The 16,516-nt window shown below is 37.7% G+C and overlaps 3 protein-coding genes across 5 annotated transcripts in view; 2 read left to right on the plus strand and 1 right to left on the minus strand.

Moving 5' to 3' along the window:
- The window catches only part of psmb1 (proteasome 20S subunit beta 1), a 7,794-nt gene extending 5,742 nt beyond the window's left edge, over window positions 1-2,052 (plus strand). Inside the window, exon 6 of the mRNA XM_016288879.1 lies at window positions 1,756-2,052. Within this exon, the coding sequence (XP_016144365.1) occupies window positions 1,756-1,941 (186 nt within the window). The 3' untranslated portion in view covers window positions 1,942-2,052. The remainder of the gene's footprint in view (window positions 1-1,755) is intronic.
- A 3,936-nt stretch (window positions 2,053-5,988) lies between these two features.
- Window positions 5,989-7,426, plus strand: tmem14a (transmembrane protein 14A). 3 transcript variants are annotated; one of them, XM_016288882.1, is made up of 5 exons: window positions 5,989-6,162; window positions 6,260-6,349; window positions 6,607-6,708; window positions 6,798-6,885; window positions 7,268-7,426. In XM_016288882.1, the coding sequence occupies exons 2-5, from the start codon at window positions 6,274-6,276 to the stop codon at window positions 7,299-7,301; spliced, it is 300 nt and encodes a 99-aa protein (XP_016144368.1). In that variant the 5' UTR covers window positions 5,989-6,162; window positions 6,260-6,273; the 3' UTR covers window positions 7,302-7,426. The 3 variants fall into 3 exon arrangements, with proteins under 3 accessions (XP_016144368.1, XP_016144367.1, XP_016144369.1); XM_016288881.1 differs by having other exon boundaries at window positions 6,268-6,349; XM_016288883.1 differs by having other exon boundaries at window positions 6,273-6,349.
- A 45-nt stretch (window positions 7,427-7,471) lies between these two features.
- On the minus strand, window positions 7,472-8,475 carry LOC107597728 (glutathione S-transferase 3-like). The gene is made up of 3 exons (XM_016288897.1): window positions 8,217-8,475; window positions 8,045-8,096; window positions 7,472-7,722 (listed from the first exon to the last, which is right to left on the minus strand). Exons 1-3 carry the CDS (start codon window positions 8,301-8,303, stop codon window positions 7,496-7,498), a joined length of 366 nt encoding a protein of 121 aa, XP_016144383.1. The 5' UTR covers window positions 8,304-8,475; the 3' UTR covers window positions 7,472-7,495.
- Between the last annotated feature and the right edge of the window lie 8,041 nt (window positions 8,476-16,516).

The raw sequence follows: 16,516 nt of genomic DNA on the forward strand, positions 1-16,516 counted from the left end.
AAAAATCATTAGAATATTAAGTAAAGATCATGTTCCATGAAGATATTTTGTAAATTTTCTACTGTAAATATATCAAAACGTAATTTTTGATTAGTAATATGCATTGCTAAGAACTTCATTTGAACAACTTTAAAGATGATTTTCTCAATATTTAGATGTTTTTGCACCCTCAGATTCCAGATTTTCAAATAGTTGTATCTAGGCCAAATATTGTCCGATCCTAACAAACTATACATCAATGGAAAGCTGATTTATTCAGCATTCAATTTCGAAACTTTCGAAAAATTGACCCTTATGACTGGTTTTGTGGTCCAGGGTCACGTATTGGTTTTTGTCAACTGTGATTAATTGTCATGAAAATGTCACCTTTGAAAAAGTCGTGAAGGCTTCATTTTCATTGAGCAAAATACAAATGATCTTTTAATTTTAAGGGGAAATGCACCCTGGACATGTTTTCACGAGATTCATCTTTTCATTCAGCATTTAAAATGAAAGTAAAGCCCAAAGTATACTTCGGTTTTTACTCATATGTGAGGGTCCGTATAAAGTGTGCCTGACGCAAGTTTCATCTCCAGAATGGTATGTGTGTACTGCACGCACACAAACTGATTTTTGTAACCGCACAAACTTTGTACGTACAGGTCAACACATGCGCACTGGATTGGTTTTGCACTAATCAGTTGTTCCACAAGGTGGCAGCACTGGCCCGGGCCGCTGTTTCAGTGGAATCATTTCAAAATATTAAAGTATCAAAAAGTTAAAGAAGTTTAAATTTACTGTAAAGAAAATGCACTGTACCAATTTTTTTATATTTTATATAAAGTAAATATTTTGCTAAATATTCTTGAATCCAAAATTGATATAAAGTTAAAGCCTTATGTCTAAATTAGTTATGTTCCAAATTTGAAGTTGATATAAAAAAAATTGAGGTTCCTGTGAGTTTTTATTTAGGGCGTTATACCACAAATAGCCACCGGGTGCCATCCAAACAACTTTTTGCTGATGCATTTTTCTGTCTCGAAGGTCTATATTTCTCTGTCAATATTACTTCTATCAAACAATAACCACCGAATATGGAATCTTGAGACTCAGACCTTTCCAAATATATGTATTTTGTCAAGATTATAAAAACTTTTGATTCTAAACGACCGTAATACATTTTGTAATATGACACTTGACTCCACCCACTAAGGGGAGGGGACTTTTAAAGTACCATTTCCATGGTAAAGCAATGTCCGATTTAAAAATAGTTTTCATAGGATGAATTCTGAGGTTTTAAGCTTTCAAATGATTTATAATTACTAAAATATGTGATAGAGAAAAAAGACAACAACAAAAAAAAGAGATCCATTGGGCCCACCTGTGGGCCGGCGGCACTTAAGGGGTTAAAAGAGTACAAAGATATTATCACTCATAACTTCTGGAGAAAAACAGCGCAGACACTGGACAAAGATGAAGCTTTCTAGAGCGCATGTGGCGACTGCCTGCGTTCACGCATGCTATCAAATAGAGTATAGTTTGAAAAGCTACGCATTCGAGTGTACGCATACAAAAGCGAAGCATACTTTGGGCTTAACGTTCAAACTCAGACCCGTTGGTTTGCTGTTAACACTCTTGGTCATGGAGAATATAAGCAGAGCAAATGTGTACGACTGGTGTTATTGAGCTAAATCGAACTCCCAGCTGAGAAAGGCTTCATATGTCTTGCCAGACCTCTTCTTCTTGAAGTCTTTAATGAGTTTGTTTTTGTCTCAGATTGGGTTCAAGAACATGGAGAACGTGGAGCAGCTTCCCCTGACCCTGGAGAAGGCCGTGCAGCTGGTGAAGGATGTGTTCATCTCGGCCGCAGAGAGGGACGTCTACACCGGAGATGCCCTCAAGATCTGCATCATCACCAAGGAAGGCATTCGAGAGGAGATCGTGCCGCTCCGGAAAGACTGAGACGCCTTCTCAGCCATGCCAAAATTAGCCTGTTTTTGTCTGTCTCCGGTTGCATCCTTCAATCTGCTGTTCCTTTTATATTCCTTCTCAAGAATAAATATGGTAACCGTATCAGTATTGTCTTTCTTTCAGAGCGTTTTGTCAGTTTGAGAACTGCAGGTTGTCCTTATGGGGGACACTGTTGAGCAAAACAGATTCTCTTGAAAACACACATTTGCATATTGATCGTACAAGTGGTAAACGTCTACATGCGTAGAAATGAAAACCATTGCATCTGTCAGTGTTCCCTGTGTGCTTGTTTTCTATATTAAAAACTCAATGATTATATTCAGCTTTAATTTTAACACTTGCAGTCAACTTCAGCAAAAAGCTCACTCTTTTACAGTTCTATTCTTAAATGCATCTATTTTACACAATTAAACTATTTGTTTTAAACAATAACAAATATGTGTAAGATTAACCAAGTTTTGCTGTAAAAATGAGAATCTATCTCTCTATAGCAAAGATTTTAGACTTCAATACTAAGGATGGCCAGATACTATATTTCCCCCCAAAAAGTATTGTATTATAGAGATGTGTTGTTGATTTTGTGATGAGATGGTATATATATATATATGTATTTTTTCTACTCGCAATCAAGAGTAGCTACATGCATAAACCTGAAAAGAAACATATTTAATCAATTCAGATTTACTGGTATTGCATTTTTCACAGTAAATATGATTTAAAGAAGAGTGCCTTACAAAAAAATAAGTTTTCATTTCATGCCGACTCAATTATAAAGTGGCTTCATCGTTTTTGTTAATCCATGCAACCAAAACTTTAAAGCCTCAAGCCTAAAAAGATGTTGTGAAAGCAAACGGCTTGATTCTTAAAATGTCTTTATGAATTTTGATGTGGGAGAGTTTTGCTTGTGTGAACTCTCACGTCAACAAGCTCATATAATCAATATCAACATTCTTGCTGCTGAACACAAATATATTTCACTGAGCATCTAACATTTGACTCTCAAAGCTAAAATACACGGTTTATCAAATGCTCGTCAGCTGCACACATACAGTGTGTCCAGCTTTGAAATCTAATGTTTTTTTCTTCTGCATGACTGGTCACTTTTATCTAATTGAGAACATGCTAACAATATATGACCATTTATTTATTCTTGTTTGTTGGGGAAGTGGTACACTTTATAATTGGTGTGAAATCAAAAAAGAGCTTCAGTTGTTTTCTCTTGATATTTTAAAGCTCGGTGAGCTTTATTAAAGTTTTTCAAAACAGAGGACACTCTGCAATGTTTTGTTTAGAGAATATTATGCATGTAATTTAAATGGAAATATAGGCCTACAATCTGTGTTAATTGTTTTAACTGTAAAATGTGGCATTTTGTTCCTGAATAAATCAATGACTGAAGACACTTGTCGCCACCTACTGGTGCAATGATGTAACCTGCGGAAGGAGTCACTGAAAACCACTTCCCACCCCTCATAACTGTATTATATCAAGGGTCACAACCATGGCACACAAAAAAACTGATAAGGTAGATTACAGTACATACGGCATATGCTTTCCTACTCGATATTTAACACATGAAGGACAGCTCACACGAAAACATCCTGCGCATGTTCAATCATACCAACCTGTCGCTGTTTAAAAAAAGTCATTTACATTTAGTCATTTAGCAGACTTTTTTATCCAAAGCGACTTACAAATGAGGACAATAAAAGCAGTCAAAACTAACAAAAGAGCAACAATATATAAGTGCAAATGACAAGTCTCGGTTAGCCTAACGCAGTGTAGGAAGGTATATATATATATATATATATAGATATATTATACACACACACACACACACACAAAGAAAAACAAGTAGATGGAATAGAAAAAATAGAAAGCTAGTGTTTTTTTTGTTTGTTTTTTTTAATAAAAAAGAAGATAAATAGATCAATTAAAATAGAATAGAAAGTGCTAGAGTTAGAGGGTCAAATAAAGGTGGAACAGATGTGTTTTTAGTCGTTTCTTGAAGATGGTTAAGGACTCAGCTGCTCGGACTGATTTGGGCAGGTCATTCCACCAGGAGGGAACAGTTAATGAAAAAGTCAGTGGAAGTGATTTTGTGCCTCTTTTAGATGGCACAATAATATGCTGTTCACTTGAAGAACGCAAGCTTCTAGAGGGCACATAACTCTGAAGTAATGAATTTAGGTAAATGGGTGCAGAGCCAGTGGTGGTTTTGTAGGCAAACATTAATGCCTTGAATTTAATGCGAGCAGCTACTGGTAGCCAGTGCAAACTGATGAACAGAGGTGTGACATGCGTTCTTTTCTGCTCATTAAAGATTAATCTTGCAGCTGCATAGTGGATTAATTGTAGAGGTTTGATAGAAGTGGCTGGAAGACCTGCTAAGAGAGCATTGCAATAGTCCAGCCTGGATAGAAAAAGAGCTTGAACAAGGAGTTGTGTAGCATGTTCTGAAAGAAAGGACCTGATCTTCCTAATGTTGTATAAAGCAAATCTGCAGGACCGGGCAGTTTTAGCAATGTGGTCTGAGAAATTCAAAGCAGCAGACAGATCCAGCAAGATAAGTATAGAAGATTAGGAAGCCGCTCTTGCCAGTCTTAGGGCTTCACCAACTGAAAGCAAGGCAGTCTCGGTCGAATGTCCACTTCTGAAACCAGATTGGTTGCTGTCCAGGAGGTTGTTCTGTGTGAGAAAGGCTGAGACTTGGTTGAACACAACTCATTTAAGTGTTTTTGCAATGAAAGGTAGAAGGGAAAACTGGTCTGTAGTTCTCTAAAAGAGTTGGGTTAAGAGTGGGTTTCTTAAGAAGTGGGGTTATACGAGCCTGTTTAAATGTTGAGGGAAAAACACCAGTGTGAAGGGATGTGTTAACGATGTGAGTGAGTGCAGGTACAACGGCAGGAGAAATGGCTTGAAGCAGATAAGATGGAATAGGATCAAGCGGACAAGTAGTAGGATGATTGGAAAGGATGAGTTTAGAGACTTCTGCCTCAGAGAGTGGAGAGAAGGATGAAAACGAGTGTATGTTTGCTGGTAAGATGTGTTTGACAGTTTGTGGAGTGGCAAATTGTGCACTGAGATTTGTAATTTTATTAATGAAGAATGTGGCAAAGTTGTCAGCTATTAGAGTTGATGAAGAAGGGGGAGGAGAATAAAGGAGGGAGGAAAATGTTTTAAAGAGCATGCGAGAGTTAGGCGAATTGTTAATTTTGTTGTGATTTTGCAGTGGAGGCATTAGCAGAGAACGAAGAGAGGAGTGATCGATATTCATTTAGGTCAGTCTCGCATTTTTTAACCAAACCATGCAGGTTTTTTTTTTTAGTTCAGAAAGGCATTCTTTTTCAAAGCTTGAATAAATGGAAAGATCTGAAAGATGTTGTTGTGGTTCTAAATTGGGCGCTAAGCACGTCACTTCCTCGTTCTCGCGTCATCATGACGTCAGTTCCTTGCTCTGAACTTCAGCATAGATCACTGCTGTTTATCAGTCCTGCTGCCCTACAGCTCATTTCCAGAAGCTTGCTAAAGCTCTTAAACACACAGAAACAGATATTCAAGTGACTCTTGGCAAAAATTAGGTTAAAGGGAAAATTAAAGAATTCATAAACAAAAAATGGCAAGAAATATGGATCTGTGATAGCAAGGGCAGATAAATGTATAATATTCAGCAGCATAGGAAACGGAAGAAGTGTTTTTAGGAATAGGAAAGAAGATAGAATTATTTCTCACATCCAAATAGGGCATACTAGATTAAATCACTCTCTGTTTAATATAGGAAAACATGAAACAGGTCAATGTATTTTTTGTAATCAAGCAGAAACAATAGAGCATGTTTTAATAAAATGTAAAAAATATATATATATGAAAAAGAAAGGTTAAAACTCATTAAGGAAGTAAGAAGCATGGGTGGTGGATCATTTAATTTGTCAAGGCTTTTGAAAGAGCATGCAGAACAAGGTAAAATATATGGTGCCATTATAAAATACATTAAAGAAATAGGATTAATCAGGAGAATTGAGTTTTTTTTAAATGTATGTATATATATATATATATATTAGTTGCTTATTAGTGCTTCACACTCCAGTCCAGTTGGTGGCGGTGAATGCACTAGAAGTTGGTTTGCTATCCGCCATAACACGTTATTAGAAGAAGAAGAAGCTCCTTTCCAGCTATTTCCTAGAAATACCTGCGATCCACTCGCGACATCTGGTAATGGTGTTGTTGACTGTGTATTCTCGGCTTGTTGTATTGTGTGATTATGTCTGTAGTGTGTATATGTTATTATTCCCTCTCTGTGCATGTTCAGTTCTCTAGCACAGCATGGCAGTGGACTGGCTGGGCTTTGCCTATGCTGCAGCTCTAGCTCTGGGCGGATTCATGGGCTATAAAAGAAGAGGTATTTCTTAATTGTGCTGTTGTTTTTATGCATATTATTATTATTATTTTTTTTTAAATCTAACTCCTAATAGGTTTCTAAATCTAAAATGTATGTCAGTTTTCATGGTTCTAATAGAGTTTTAAGCATTATGCACCATTTTTATTTGTATTGGAATATAATTGCAAAGCTGCAATCTCTATCCATCCCATAACATCCCTGTACTTTATTGTAAGGGATTGGTGGAGATATTTAATTTAATAACTTGACTTCTGCAGGAAGTGTGGTGTCGTTAATCGCCGGACTCTTCTTTGGAAGCGTGTCTGCATATGGAGCATATAAAATAACAAATGATCCGCACGATTACTGGACCTCTCTAAGTAAGTATAAGAATACAATCACTAATGTCGACCATTCAGAAATACTCTGCATATATCCTTCCCTTTCCCCATGACTTTTTCCGCACTAGCCGCCGCCGGTGTACTGACACTTGTGATGGGAATGAGATTCAGGAAATCTGGAAAATTAATGCCTGCGGGAATCATGGCGGGACTGAGGTAAATCTCTGAAGTTTGTGTAATGAAAATGTCCGGTGTTTATACAATCACAGTTGAAAAATATATAAATTCTTGTGTTAGGAAGCTATTTTGAAGAATGTGGGTGACCGAACAGTTGCTGGTCCCCATTGACTTCAATAGTAAGAAAAACAAATACAGTGGCATTTGAGTAAATGATGCCAGTGTTCATTTGAGGGTGACTTCCAGAAGTCATGTTTTCACACACTAACACTAGGAAGAATTATTTTTTTTATATGCTCCAATAGATCAATATTATAGCTACAGCAAATGCATGTTACGTCACACTGACAGGTGCAGATGTGTCAGAGCACCGAGAGCTGGTTCGGTGTAAATGCTCAATCAGACGGTCTTCTGTTTTCAGCCTCCTGATGGTTTTGCGGCTTTTGATCTTCTAAGTGCTCGTGGACGGACCACACTGGGACCTTTCTCACGACATCTGCTGTGTTCACGGCACAGTATTATCTCTTCGTAATCACCGAGTTGTATCTTGAACATTCCAAATAAATCTGTTGGTTTTAGAGTCTCGGCTTTAATCTTGTAACAAAAAGGAAGCTTGCAAATTAATTAAATCGATCTAACGGTTTTGAATTCATTGGGCCTCCTGCTTAAAAAGGTGGCTCAACACCGCCATCACGGTTTTCACATACACCTCATCGGGTGGAGGTTTTCTTGCACTGCCAGGCTGGAGAAACTTGCTGATCGTTGGTAAGGCCTTTATTTTCTCTTGAGACGCCTGCAAAACAAATGAAAGGTTATACAGTGCTTGAAGAAGGGCATGCATTGTTATCAGATAAATTACCTTTATCTTCATTAAAACTGGACCAGAGTACTCTCTATTACTGTATATCTGACAACCAGTAGTGCTTTTTATTTTTATCAAATACATTAATTTGTATGGCCAGTGAAACTTGACATAATTCTGGCTGTTTAAGAATGCTCTTGTAATACAATGCAACTCTAAAACATCAACACTACTTCAGTCTGTGTGCATTGAATTTATTTAATACACGAGTTTCACAATTTGAGTTGAATTACTGAAATAAATGAACTTTTCCACGACATTCTAATTTATTGAGATGCACCTGTACATACGGTCATAAAACAACACGATTAGGAATTTAGTGATTAGTTAACATACCATTGAGCAGTTTTTCATACTCCTCCCGTTTGGTCAAAAACACTTCCTCAAACTGTAAAGACACATTCACAAGTCATCTGTCATGCATACTACTTGCAACTGTTTTTATTAAATATGCATGTAGCGTAAATTCCATTTAATCGCAAACTTCTCGAGACTTCACGCAACAAACCTGGACTCCAGCTGCAGCCAAAAGCCACCGGATCGACTCCATTTTTCCTCTTCCATTGAAGTAACGCAACACAACTTTCTCGGACATTTTCACGAAATAAAGCGACACTTCAAACCTTTTTTTGTTTTGCTGCAAAAGACTGCAGCATCAGGGGTTTATGCTGAAGATGTCGCGCGGCTCGTGGTGCTGCTGAAGTCCAAATGCAGACTTGAGGAAAACACAGTCGTAACTATATCAAATATCAAATATCACATCTGCTCCTGCTTCTTCTTCTTGTTTTATGGCGGGTGGCATCCAACGTTAAGGTGCATTACCGCCACCTACTATAGAAAATGAAAAACAACAACAACACACTTATTAATAATAAAAATAACAATTATACTTTATATTCTATTTATTAACCCAGTTTTGGATTGTCAATCCAAAGCGTTACATACATTTGAAAAATAAAATACAAATATGAAAAACTTTCGAGGGTTTATGATGCTGGTGACCGTTAAACGCGTCATCACAGTCTTTGCGAAAAGGAGCAGCAAAGCATTGTGGGAAATACCAACTGTTTTAGTTTCAAAAGAGTATAATAAACGAATAAATACACCGTTTTGTATTCGTGTCGTGTTACATACATCTATATTTGATCGCGCAAGTATCGCGTACGTTGAAAGCAGTGACCTGATATGAGGTTACCGTCGACGAGAAACCAGGCTCGCGTCGGAGGTATATATACCGCGCGAGCGGGCCTGTGTTGTCGGATGTGAGGGCGATCTGGCTGCGACATCTGTCACCCCATTGATCGCTAGGGTTGATTCGGCTGATCTGGCTGGCTAGGCGGGTGTCCCCTTCCTCCCTCACCGGTCCATGTGTGTCCCTCCCGAAGCTCCGCGCTCGGTGGAAGAGGACGAGCTCCCCGGCGGACGATCGTTGGTATAGAAGTAGCTGCGCTCCCCTGCTAGAACCTCCAAACAAGCTCAAGGCCCATTTGTAGGAGAAACGTAGGGAAGTCGAGCTCCAAGACTTCAAACACATCCAAATGAGGCACTGCATGTGGCAGTCTGCCTTTCTTTTGACAATCAATGTGCAGTTTAATTATCACCGTGTCCTAACTACACGCGACGCGACATTTCTAATTTAGACATGACAGTAGATAATCTCAGTTGATTATGCGCTCTATTCAAAGTTAAACATGTTTAATATGAGTTTAAATATCTTATAGCCAAACTGAAAGCAATGATAGTTTACCTCAAATCTTGAAAATAAATTAAAGGGGTCATATGAATGCGATTTCAATGTTTCCTTTCTCTTTGGAGTGTTACAAGCTCTTGGTGCATAAAGAAGATCTGTAAAGTTGCAAAGACTAAAGTCTCAAATCCAAAGAGATATTCTTTATAAAAGTTAAGAGTCAGCCACACCTACCTAAAACGGCTCGTTCTAACACGCCCCCACATATCTGCCTCACTCTGTGGGAAGATTTGCATAACGCCACCCAAATGTTCACACAAAGAAGGCGTAACTTTTATTCTCGCTGTAGTATTGTTGTTGCCGCCGCCATGTCGTGAAGACGCTGTGTGTTTCGTTGTGAAAGTGAAACTACTTTGTTTGGTCTTCCAAAAGAGGATGATATCCGCTTCGTCATGCCTGGAGCTGATCCGTGCTGGTCGCTGAGGAAATACTACAACTTCGCTGTGGATCGCCGGATCGGTTTTCACCGTGGACGAAGCGGAGTCCAGCCCGGGGTCGTCACATGTGGTTACTACAAGCATCACAGTATGGTGAGGGGCGTAACATCTCCGTCACACGCTTGAGGTATTCGGCCAATCACAACGCACCGGATAGCTGGCCAATCACAGCACACCTCGCTTTTCAGACCGATGAGCTTTGTAAACATCAAATTGCCAAATTGCTTGTCGCTGGAATCTTGTCGCGTCGCGTGTGGTTAGCACAGTAAATATATTGTAATCTATTCACTGTAATAACTGAGAAATAGAAAAAGAAACTTTAGAGTCATTGTGCCTGTCATCAAAACTTCTGTTTGTAATTGATATTCGCGTTTGTGTTGCTATCTTTTTTTTTTGTGCCAGTGTTACAAGGATCAGAATAAAATTGGCACAGGTTTATATCAAAGTATTCAAGTAGTTTATTTCCTAAGTTACATTATACTTAATAAATGTATATGGTCAGTTGTCAGTCTGACTATCTACCTGTACATGTTTAATAACAAAATAAAAATGCAGTTATACAAATAGATTTTGCATTTATTACATTTACATCGAGTCATTCAGCAGACACTTTTATCCAAAGCGACTTACAAACGAAGACAATAGAAGCGATCAAAATCAACACAAGAGCAATGATACACAAGTGCTATAACGAATCTCAGTTAGCTTAACGCGGTACACGTAGCAAGGGTTTTTTAAATATTATAATAAATGAAAAGAAACCAGATAGAATACAAAAAGAGAACCAATGAAGGCATTACAAGGAATAGCATATGCAGAAGCAGTAAAGAAAGTGTCTAGAGAAACGATTGTTTATAAACCAGCAAACAATGAAACTAAAGCTAGACCTTGCAGGAGCTGTGAAAAGATTATGGGGAAAAAAGACGTGCTAATTATGAGCAAAAATGAATTTGTATTGTTCGTGATTGAGGTGATCAATTGCTCGGCACAGACAGAAAGGAAGACTGGAAAGATCAAAATAATAGTTAAAGCAGCAGAGAAATATCTTGGGGTTAAAGGACTTAATTGTGAAGTAGTGGAAGAAATGTTAACTGCAGGAATCTCTAACTCTCAGTCATGGGTTGGTGGATCTACATGATTCTAGTTTTATTGCAGTGGAATGCCAGGAGTCTTATCGCTAATGGACAAGAATTCAAAAATTTGTTTCTGAGTTATCAGATAAACCTCATGTAATTTGTGTACAGGAGACATGGTTGAAACCAGTTAGACTTTGTGATATCTGGATATACTGCAATCCGAAATGATAGGGAAATAGGAAAAGGTGGAGGGGTGGCAACTTTTATAAGAAATGGGATAAGATATAATCTTATCAATAAAGGAAAATAACATGAATCTATTATAATCAAAGTATGGACAGGAAGGAAAAATATAATGATAGTACATTTTTATAATCCATGTAACAGACTGAGCATGGATATACTAAATGCAGTATGTAAGATTATACAAGGGGAAATCGTATGGTGTGGGGGTTTTAATGCACACAGTACACTATGGGGGAGTAGGATTACAGATGCAAATGGATCAATAATAGAAGAATTTATAGATAATAAAAATCTGGTATGTATTAATGACGGAAAGGGCACAAGGTATAGTAGCACACATAACACCGAAAGTGTTATTGACTTGACAATAATATCAAATGAAATTGCAGGAATCAGCACATGGGAGGTTTTAAACCAATCAACAGTAGGCAGTGATCATTATCCAATAATAACTAGGATTGGAGTAGAGATATATCAGGATAATGAAATCAGAACACCAAGGTGGAAGTTAGATCAAGCTGATTGGCAGTCATTTCAAATGCTGAGCGAAGTTAAGTGTGTAGAAATGCTGAATAAAAATATAACAGAAGTGGAAGAAATGAATGAAAATGTGGTTGCAGCCATTATAGAAGCAGTGGAAAAAAACTATTCCTAAAAATGCAGGAAGTAAACGGAAAAAGTGTGTGCAAGTGTGGATGAGAACTGTAGCGTGGTAATTAAGAAAAGGAATAAAATGTTTAAACTGCTTAAAGCCCACCATACATTGGAAACTCTGATTAACTATAAAAGGGCGCAAGCAGTAGTTAGGAAAACAATTAGGTCAGCCAAACGTGTATATTGGAGACAATTCTGTAATACAATTGGAAGAGAAACTCAGCTGTCAGACATATGGAGAACAATTAGGAAAATGAGTGGAATAAGGACAAGTGTGGAAATACCAGTGTTATGTAGTAACAACAAAAATGCAATTAGTAATGCAGATCTTTTTGTAAAAACTTTTGTGAAGATCCACAGCTCTGGAAATCTATCGTCAGCAGTTAAGGAGTATAGAGACCAGACACTTGCTCAAAGTCCAGGGATAACAGAGAGAAGCATTGAGTCAGGGGGAGATCTGGATCAGCAATTTACTCTATCTGAGTTGGAAAGAGCTATATCAAACACGCGACAAACCACACCAGGGAAAGACGGTATATGCTATTGCATGTTAGGCCATATGAAAGATGTCACACTTGAAATGATATTAAGACTGTTTAATATGATATGGAAGGCAGGTAAACTCCTATTAATATGGAAACAAGAAGTTATAATCCCAATACTTAAACCTGGCAAAGATCCATCTAGCTATAGACCCATAGCATTAACGTCACAATTAGGGAAAACCATAGAAAGGATGGTAACAAGTAGATTAGATTATTATATTGAAAAAATGGTCTTATATCACCACATCAATCTGGATTTCGTAAGGGAAGGGGGACAACGGACTCTGTGCTATGCCTAGAGTCAGTAAAAAGGAAAGATCAAAGTAATAAAGAAAATGTAATTGCTGTATTTATTGATATTGAAAAGGCATACGATATGTACATGAGATTTTCTTTTCTTTTTTAAATAGATTTGCTAAGATTTCAAACAAACTTATTTTACATTGTCATTATGTGGTATTGTTAGTAGAATTTTGAGGAAAATAATGAATTTAATCCATTTTGGAATAAGGCTGTAACATAAAATGTGGAAAAAATGAAGCGCTGTGAATACTTTCCAGATGCACTGTATTTTAAATTCTAATATTTCGCAATTACTGATTTTACTTTATTTTTGATCAAATAATTGCAGCCTTGTTGAGCAGAAGAGACTTTTTTCAAAAATGTTTAAAAAAAAAATCTTAATTATAACAAACTTTTGACCAGTACTGTATATATATAGAAAGAGAGAGACCGTTATTTATGAAATATTGTAATCAGATTTTGTAATTTTGAGCATTTTTTTTCTGTACAACGACACCAATATTTGACATCACTTCCACTGTACGTGTGTTGAGTGAACGTAATTTTGGGTATGTCAAATTCAGGTGGAAATCCAAAACATGCACCAAAGGTTAATAAATGTTTTACCATGAATTACACCAATTCCTTACTGAAATTAAGCAAACATTTATTCCCTTAAAAAGAATCACTGTATCACCAGCATGGCATAGTGGTGGTAAAACTATGGTACTGTAATATATATTATGCTACTGAATGATTAACATATTTATATACCTTTATACATGTCAATGCCATTATCATGATACTTTTTGTGTTCACTACTATGAAAAGGCATAAGAAACTGCCTGGAGGTTTCTAGTATGCCTAGAAAGAGCTTGATTAGCTGGTTCAGGTGTGTCTAATTGGGGTTGGAGCTAAACTCTGCAGGACACCGGCCCTCCAGAACTGAGTTTGGGCACCCCTGACTTAGACCATTGGATGTTAGGATTGAGCATCAGAATCAAACCTTAAAAAACTTGATGTGGAACAGGCACAGGCACTTTGGATTTGTACTAGAGCATTTAAATCATCACCAGTATCTGCATTACAAGTTGAGACAGGAGAGATGCCTTTACGTATTAGGAGGATCAGGATCATGCTGGCGTATTGGGTAGATCTACAAGGGCATAGCGGAGTACATCCCACGAAGGCCATCTTACAAGATTGTTCAGAACATAGTAAAAGTCATTATTACAGTTTCGGATGGATAGGAAATGCAAAAGCACAAAACGCAAGCCTCATTTTCGCAGCAAGTCGACCTTCCTTAAGCAACTTCCCCTGAAAATTAGTTGGCAACAGTGTATCAGGGTCTTTTAAGAGCAGCATTAGATTATGGTTGCCTAGCATATATGTCAGCATCAGAATCAAACCTTAAAAAACTTGATGTGGAACAGGCACAGGCACTTTGGATTTGTACTAGAGCGTTTAAATCATCACCAGTATCTGCATTACAAGTTGAGACAGGAGAGATGCCTTTACGTATTAGGAGGATCAGGATCATGCTGGCGTATTGGGTAGATCTACAAGGGCATAGCGGAGTACATCCCACGAAGGCCATCTTACAAGATTGTTCAGAACATAGTAAAAGTCATTATTACAGTTTCGGATGGATAGGAAATGCAAAAGCACAAAACGCAAGCCTCAGCCAGCTCCAAGTAAGCCCCACTGTGGCACCATCAACTGTGCCACCTTGGAAATTCATAAAGCCATCTGTAGATATAAGCCTTCAACAAACGTTAAAAGAAAAATCTAAAATAATGCCACTGAGGATAACAGTTCAAAATTACATGGACCTTTTCTGGGTTTCTTAAGGGAGGGGGGACAATGGACTCGGTACTATGCCTAGAGTCAGTAATTAGGAAAGCTCAAAGTAATAAAGAAAATGTAATTGCTGTATTTATTGATATTGAAAAGGCATACGCTATGCTGTGGAAGGACGGACTTCTTATTAAACTTAATAAATTAGGAATAAGTGGCAAGATGTATAATTGGGTATTAGATTTCCTAAATAGAAGAACAATAGAAGTTAAAGTAGGCACAGAATATTCAAATAGATATACAGTGGAAAATGGTATCCCACAAGGCAGTGTATGTAGTCCAATATTATTTAATATTATGATTAATGGCATATTTGATCAGGCTGAAGGAAATATAGGCAAGTCACTTTATGCAGACGATGGGGCACTCTGGGTTAGAGGTCGGAATATTGAATATTTAAGAAGGAAAATGCAATAAGGAATGTAAAACAGTGGACACATAAATGGGGATTTAAACGTTCAATCTCAAAATCACAAGTTATATGCTTTTCTAAATGTCCTAAAACAGTATTACTTAAACTATATGGGCAAAATCTTCAACAGGTTAAGGTTGTAAGAGTCATGGGAGTATTTTTTGATGAGAAGTTGACCTGGTGTCAACATATTGATAAGGTTAGGAATAAATGTAAAAAGGTTAAAATTGTTTTAAGATGTCTATCAGGGCAAGACTGGGGAGCAAGCAGGGCATTGCTCATTAACATCTATCAGGCTCTTTTAAGAGCAGCGTTAGATTATGGTTGCCTATAGCATATATGTCAGCATCAGAATCAACCCTTAAAAAACTTGATGTGGAACAGGCACAGGCACTTCGGATTTGTACTAGAGCGTTTAAATCATCACCAGTATCTGCATTACAAGTTGAGACAGGAGAGATGCCTTTACGTATTAGGAGGATCAGGATCATGCTGGCGTATTGGGTAGATCTACAAGGGCATAGCGGAGTACATCCCACGAAGGCCATCTTACAAGATTGTTCAGAACATAGTAAAAGTAATTATTACAGTTTTGGATGGATAGGAAATGCAAAAGCACAAAACGCAAGCCTCAGCCAGCTCCAAGTAAGCCCCATTGTGGCACCATCAACTGTACCACCTTGGAAATTCATAAAGCCATCTCTAGATATAAGCCTTCAATAAATGTTAAAAGAAAAATCTAAAATAATGCCACAGAGGGTAATAGTTCAAAATTACATGGACCTTTATCAAGACAAACTATTCATATTTACAGATGGATCAAAGCAGCCAGGGACAGGCCGTACTAGGGCTGCTTTCTTCATTTCGCATTATGAAACAGCAGTTAGAAAAAGAACAGCAGATCATTTATCGGTGTACACAGTAGAGCTTTTAGCAATTTTATTGGCATTACAGTGGCTGCAAGGAAATAAACAGAATCAAAATGTAATCATAGCTTCTGACAGCTTATCTGCTCTATCTAGTATTCAGTCATGTAGACAAGATATCATATACCAGATATTCAACTTGCCTTTAATACTGTATGCTAAAGAGCTGGATGTTTCCTTCCTTTGGGTTCCTGCTCATGTAGCGCTGGAAGGAAAGGAGATTGTAGATATTCTGGCAAGAGGAGCAATAAAGCATGAAACAGTTGATATACAAATACCGTTATGTAGAACAGAAATCAAAACCATTATTAAGGGACATACAAACAAAATATGGCAGGAATACCGGGACATAACTGATACTGGACGACATCTGTATAACATACAACAACAAGTAGGCTTAAATATGTACTTGCTACATCACTAGAAGACTGGCATCTACGCTAATATTAATCCGTTTCTCTCTTATTCCGAGGTCACCGTAGCCACCAGATCCAGTCTGTATCCAGATCAGATGGTCACTGCAGTCACCCGGATCCAGTACGTATTCAGACCAGATGGTCACTGCAGTCACCCGGATCCAGTACGTATTCAGACCAGATGGTCACTGCAGTCACCCGGATCCAGTA

The sequence above is a fragment of the Sinocyclocheilus grahami genome, unplaced genomic scaffold (assembly GCF_001515645.1).
Source record: "Sinocyclocheilus grahami isolate Dianchi unplaced genomic scaffold, SAMN03320097.WGS_v1.1 scaffold235.1, whole genome shotgun sequence".
NCBI classification, from domain to species: Eukaryota; Metazoa; Chordata; class Actinopteri; order Cypriniformes; family Cyprinidae; genus Sinocyclocheilus; species Sinocyclocheilus grahami.

Coding starts and splice junctions, on each gene's coding strand:
- tmem14a (XM_016288882.1), top strand. CDS start 6,274: ATGGCAGTGGACTGGCTGGGCTTTGCCTATGCTGCAGCTCTAGCTCTG. Junction 6,350..6,606: donor CATGGGCTATAAAAGAAGAG/GTATTTCTTAAT, acceptor TGACTTCTGCAG/GAAGTGTGGTGTCGTTAATC. Junction 6,709..6,797: donor CGATTACTGGACCTCTCTAA/GTAAGTATAAGA, acceptor TTTCCGCACTAG/CCGCCGCCGGTGTACTGACA.
- LOC107597728 (XM_016288897.1), bottom strand. CDS start 8,303: ATGTCCGAGAAAGTTGTGTTGCGTTACTTCAATGGAAGAGGAAAAATG. Junction 8,097..8,216: donor TGGCTGCAGCTGGAGTCCAG/GTTTGTTGCGTG, acceptor GTGTCTTTACAG/TTTGAGGAAGTGTTTTTGAC. Junction 7,723..8,044: donor GTATGAAAAACTGCTCAATG/GTATGTTAACTA, acceptor ACTCTGGTCCAG/TTTTAATGAAGATAAAGGTA.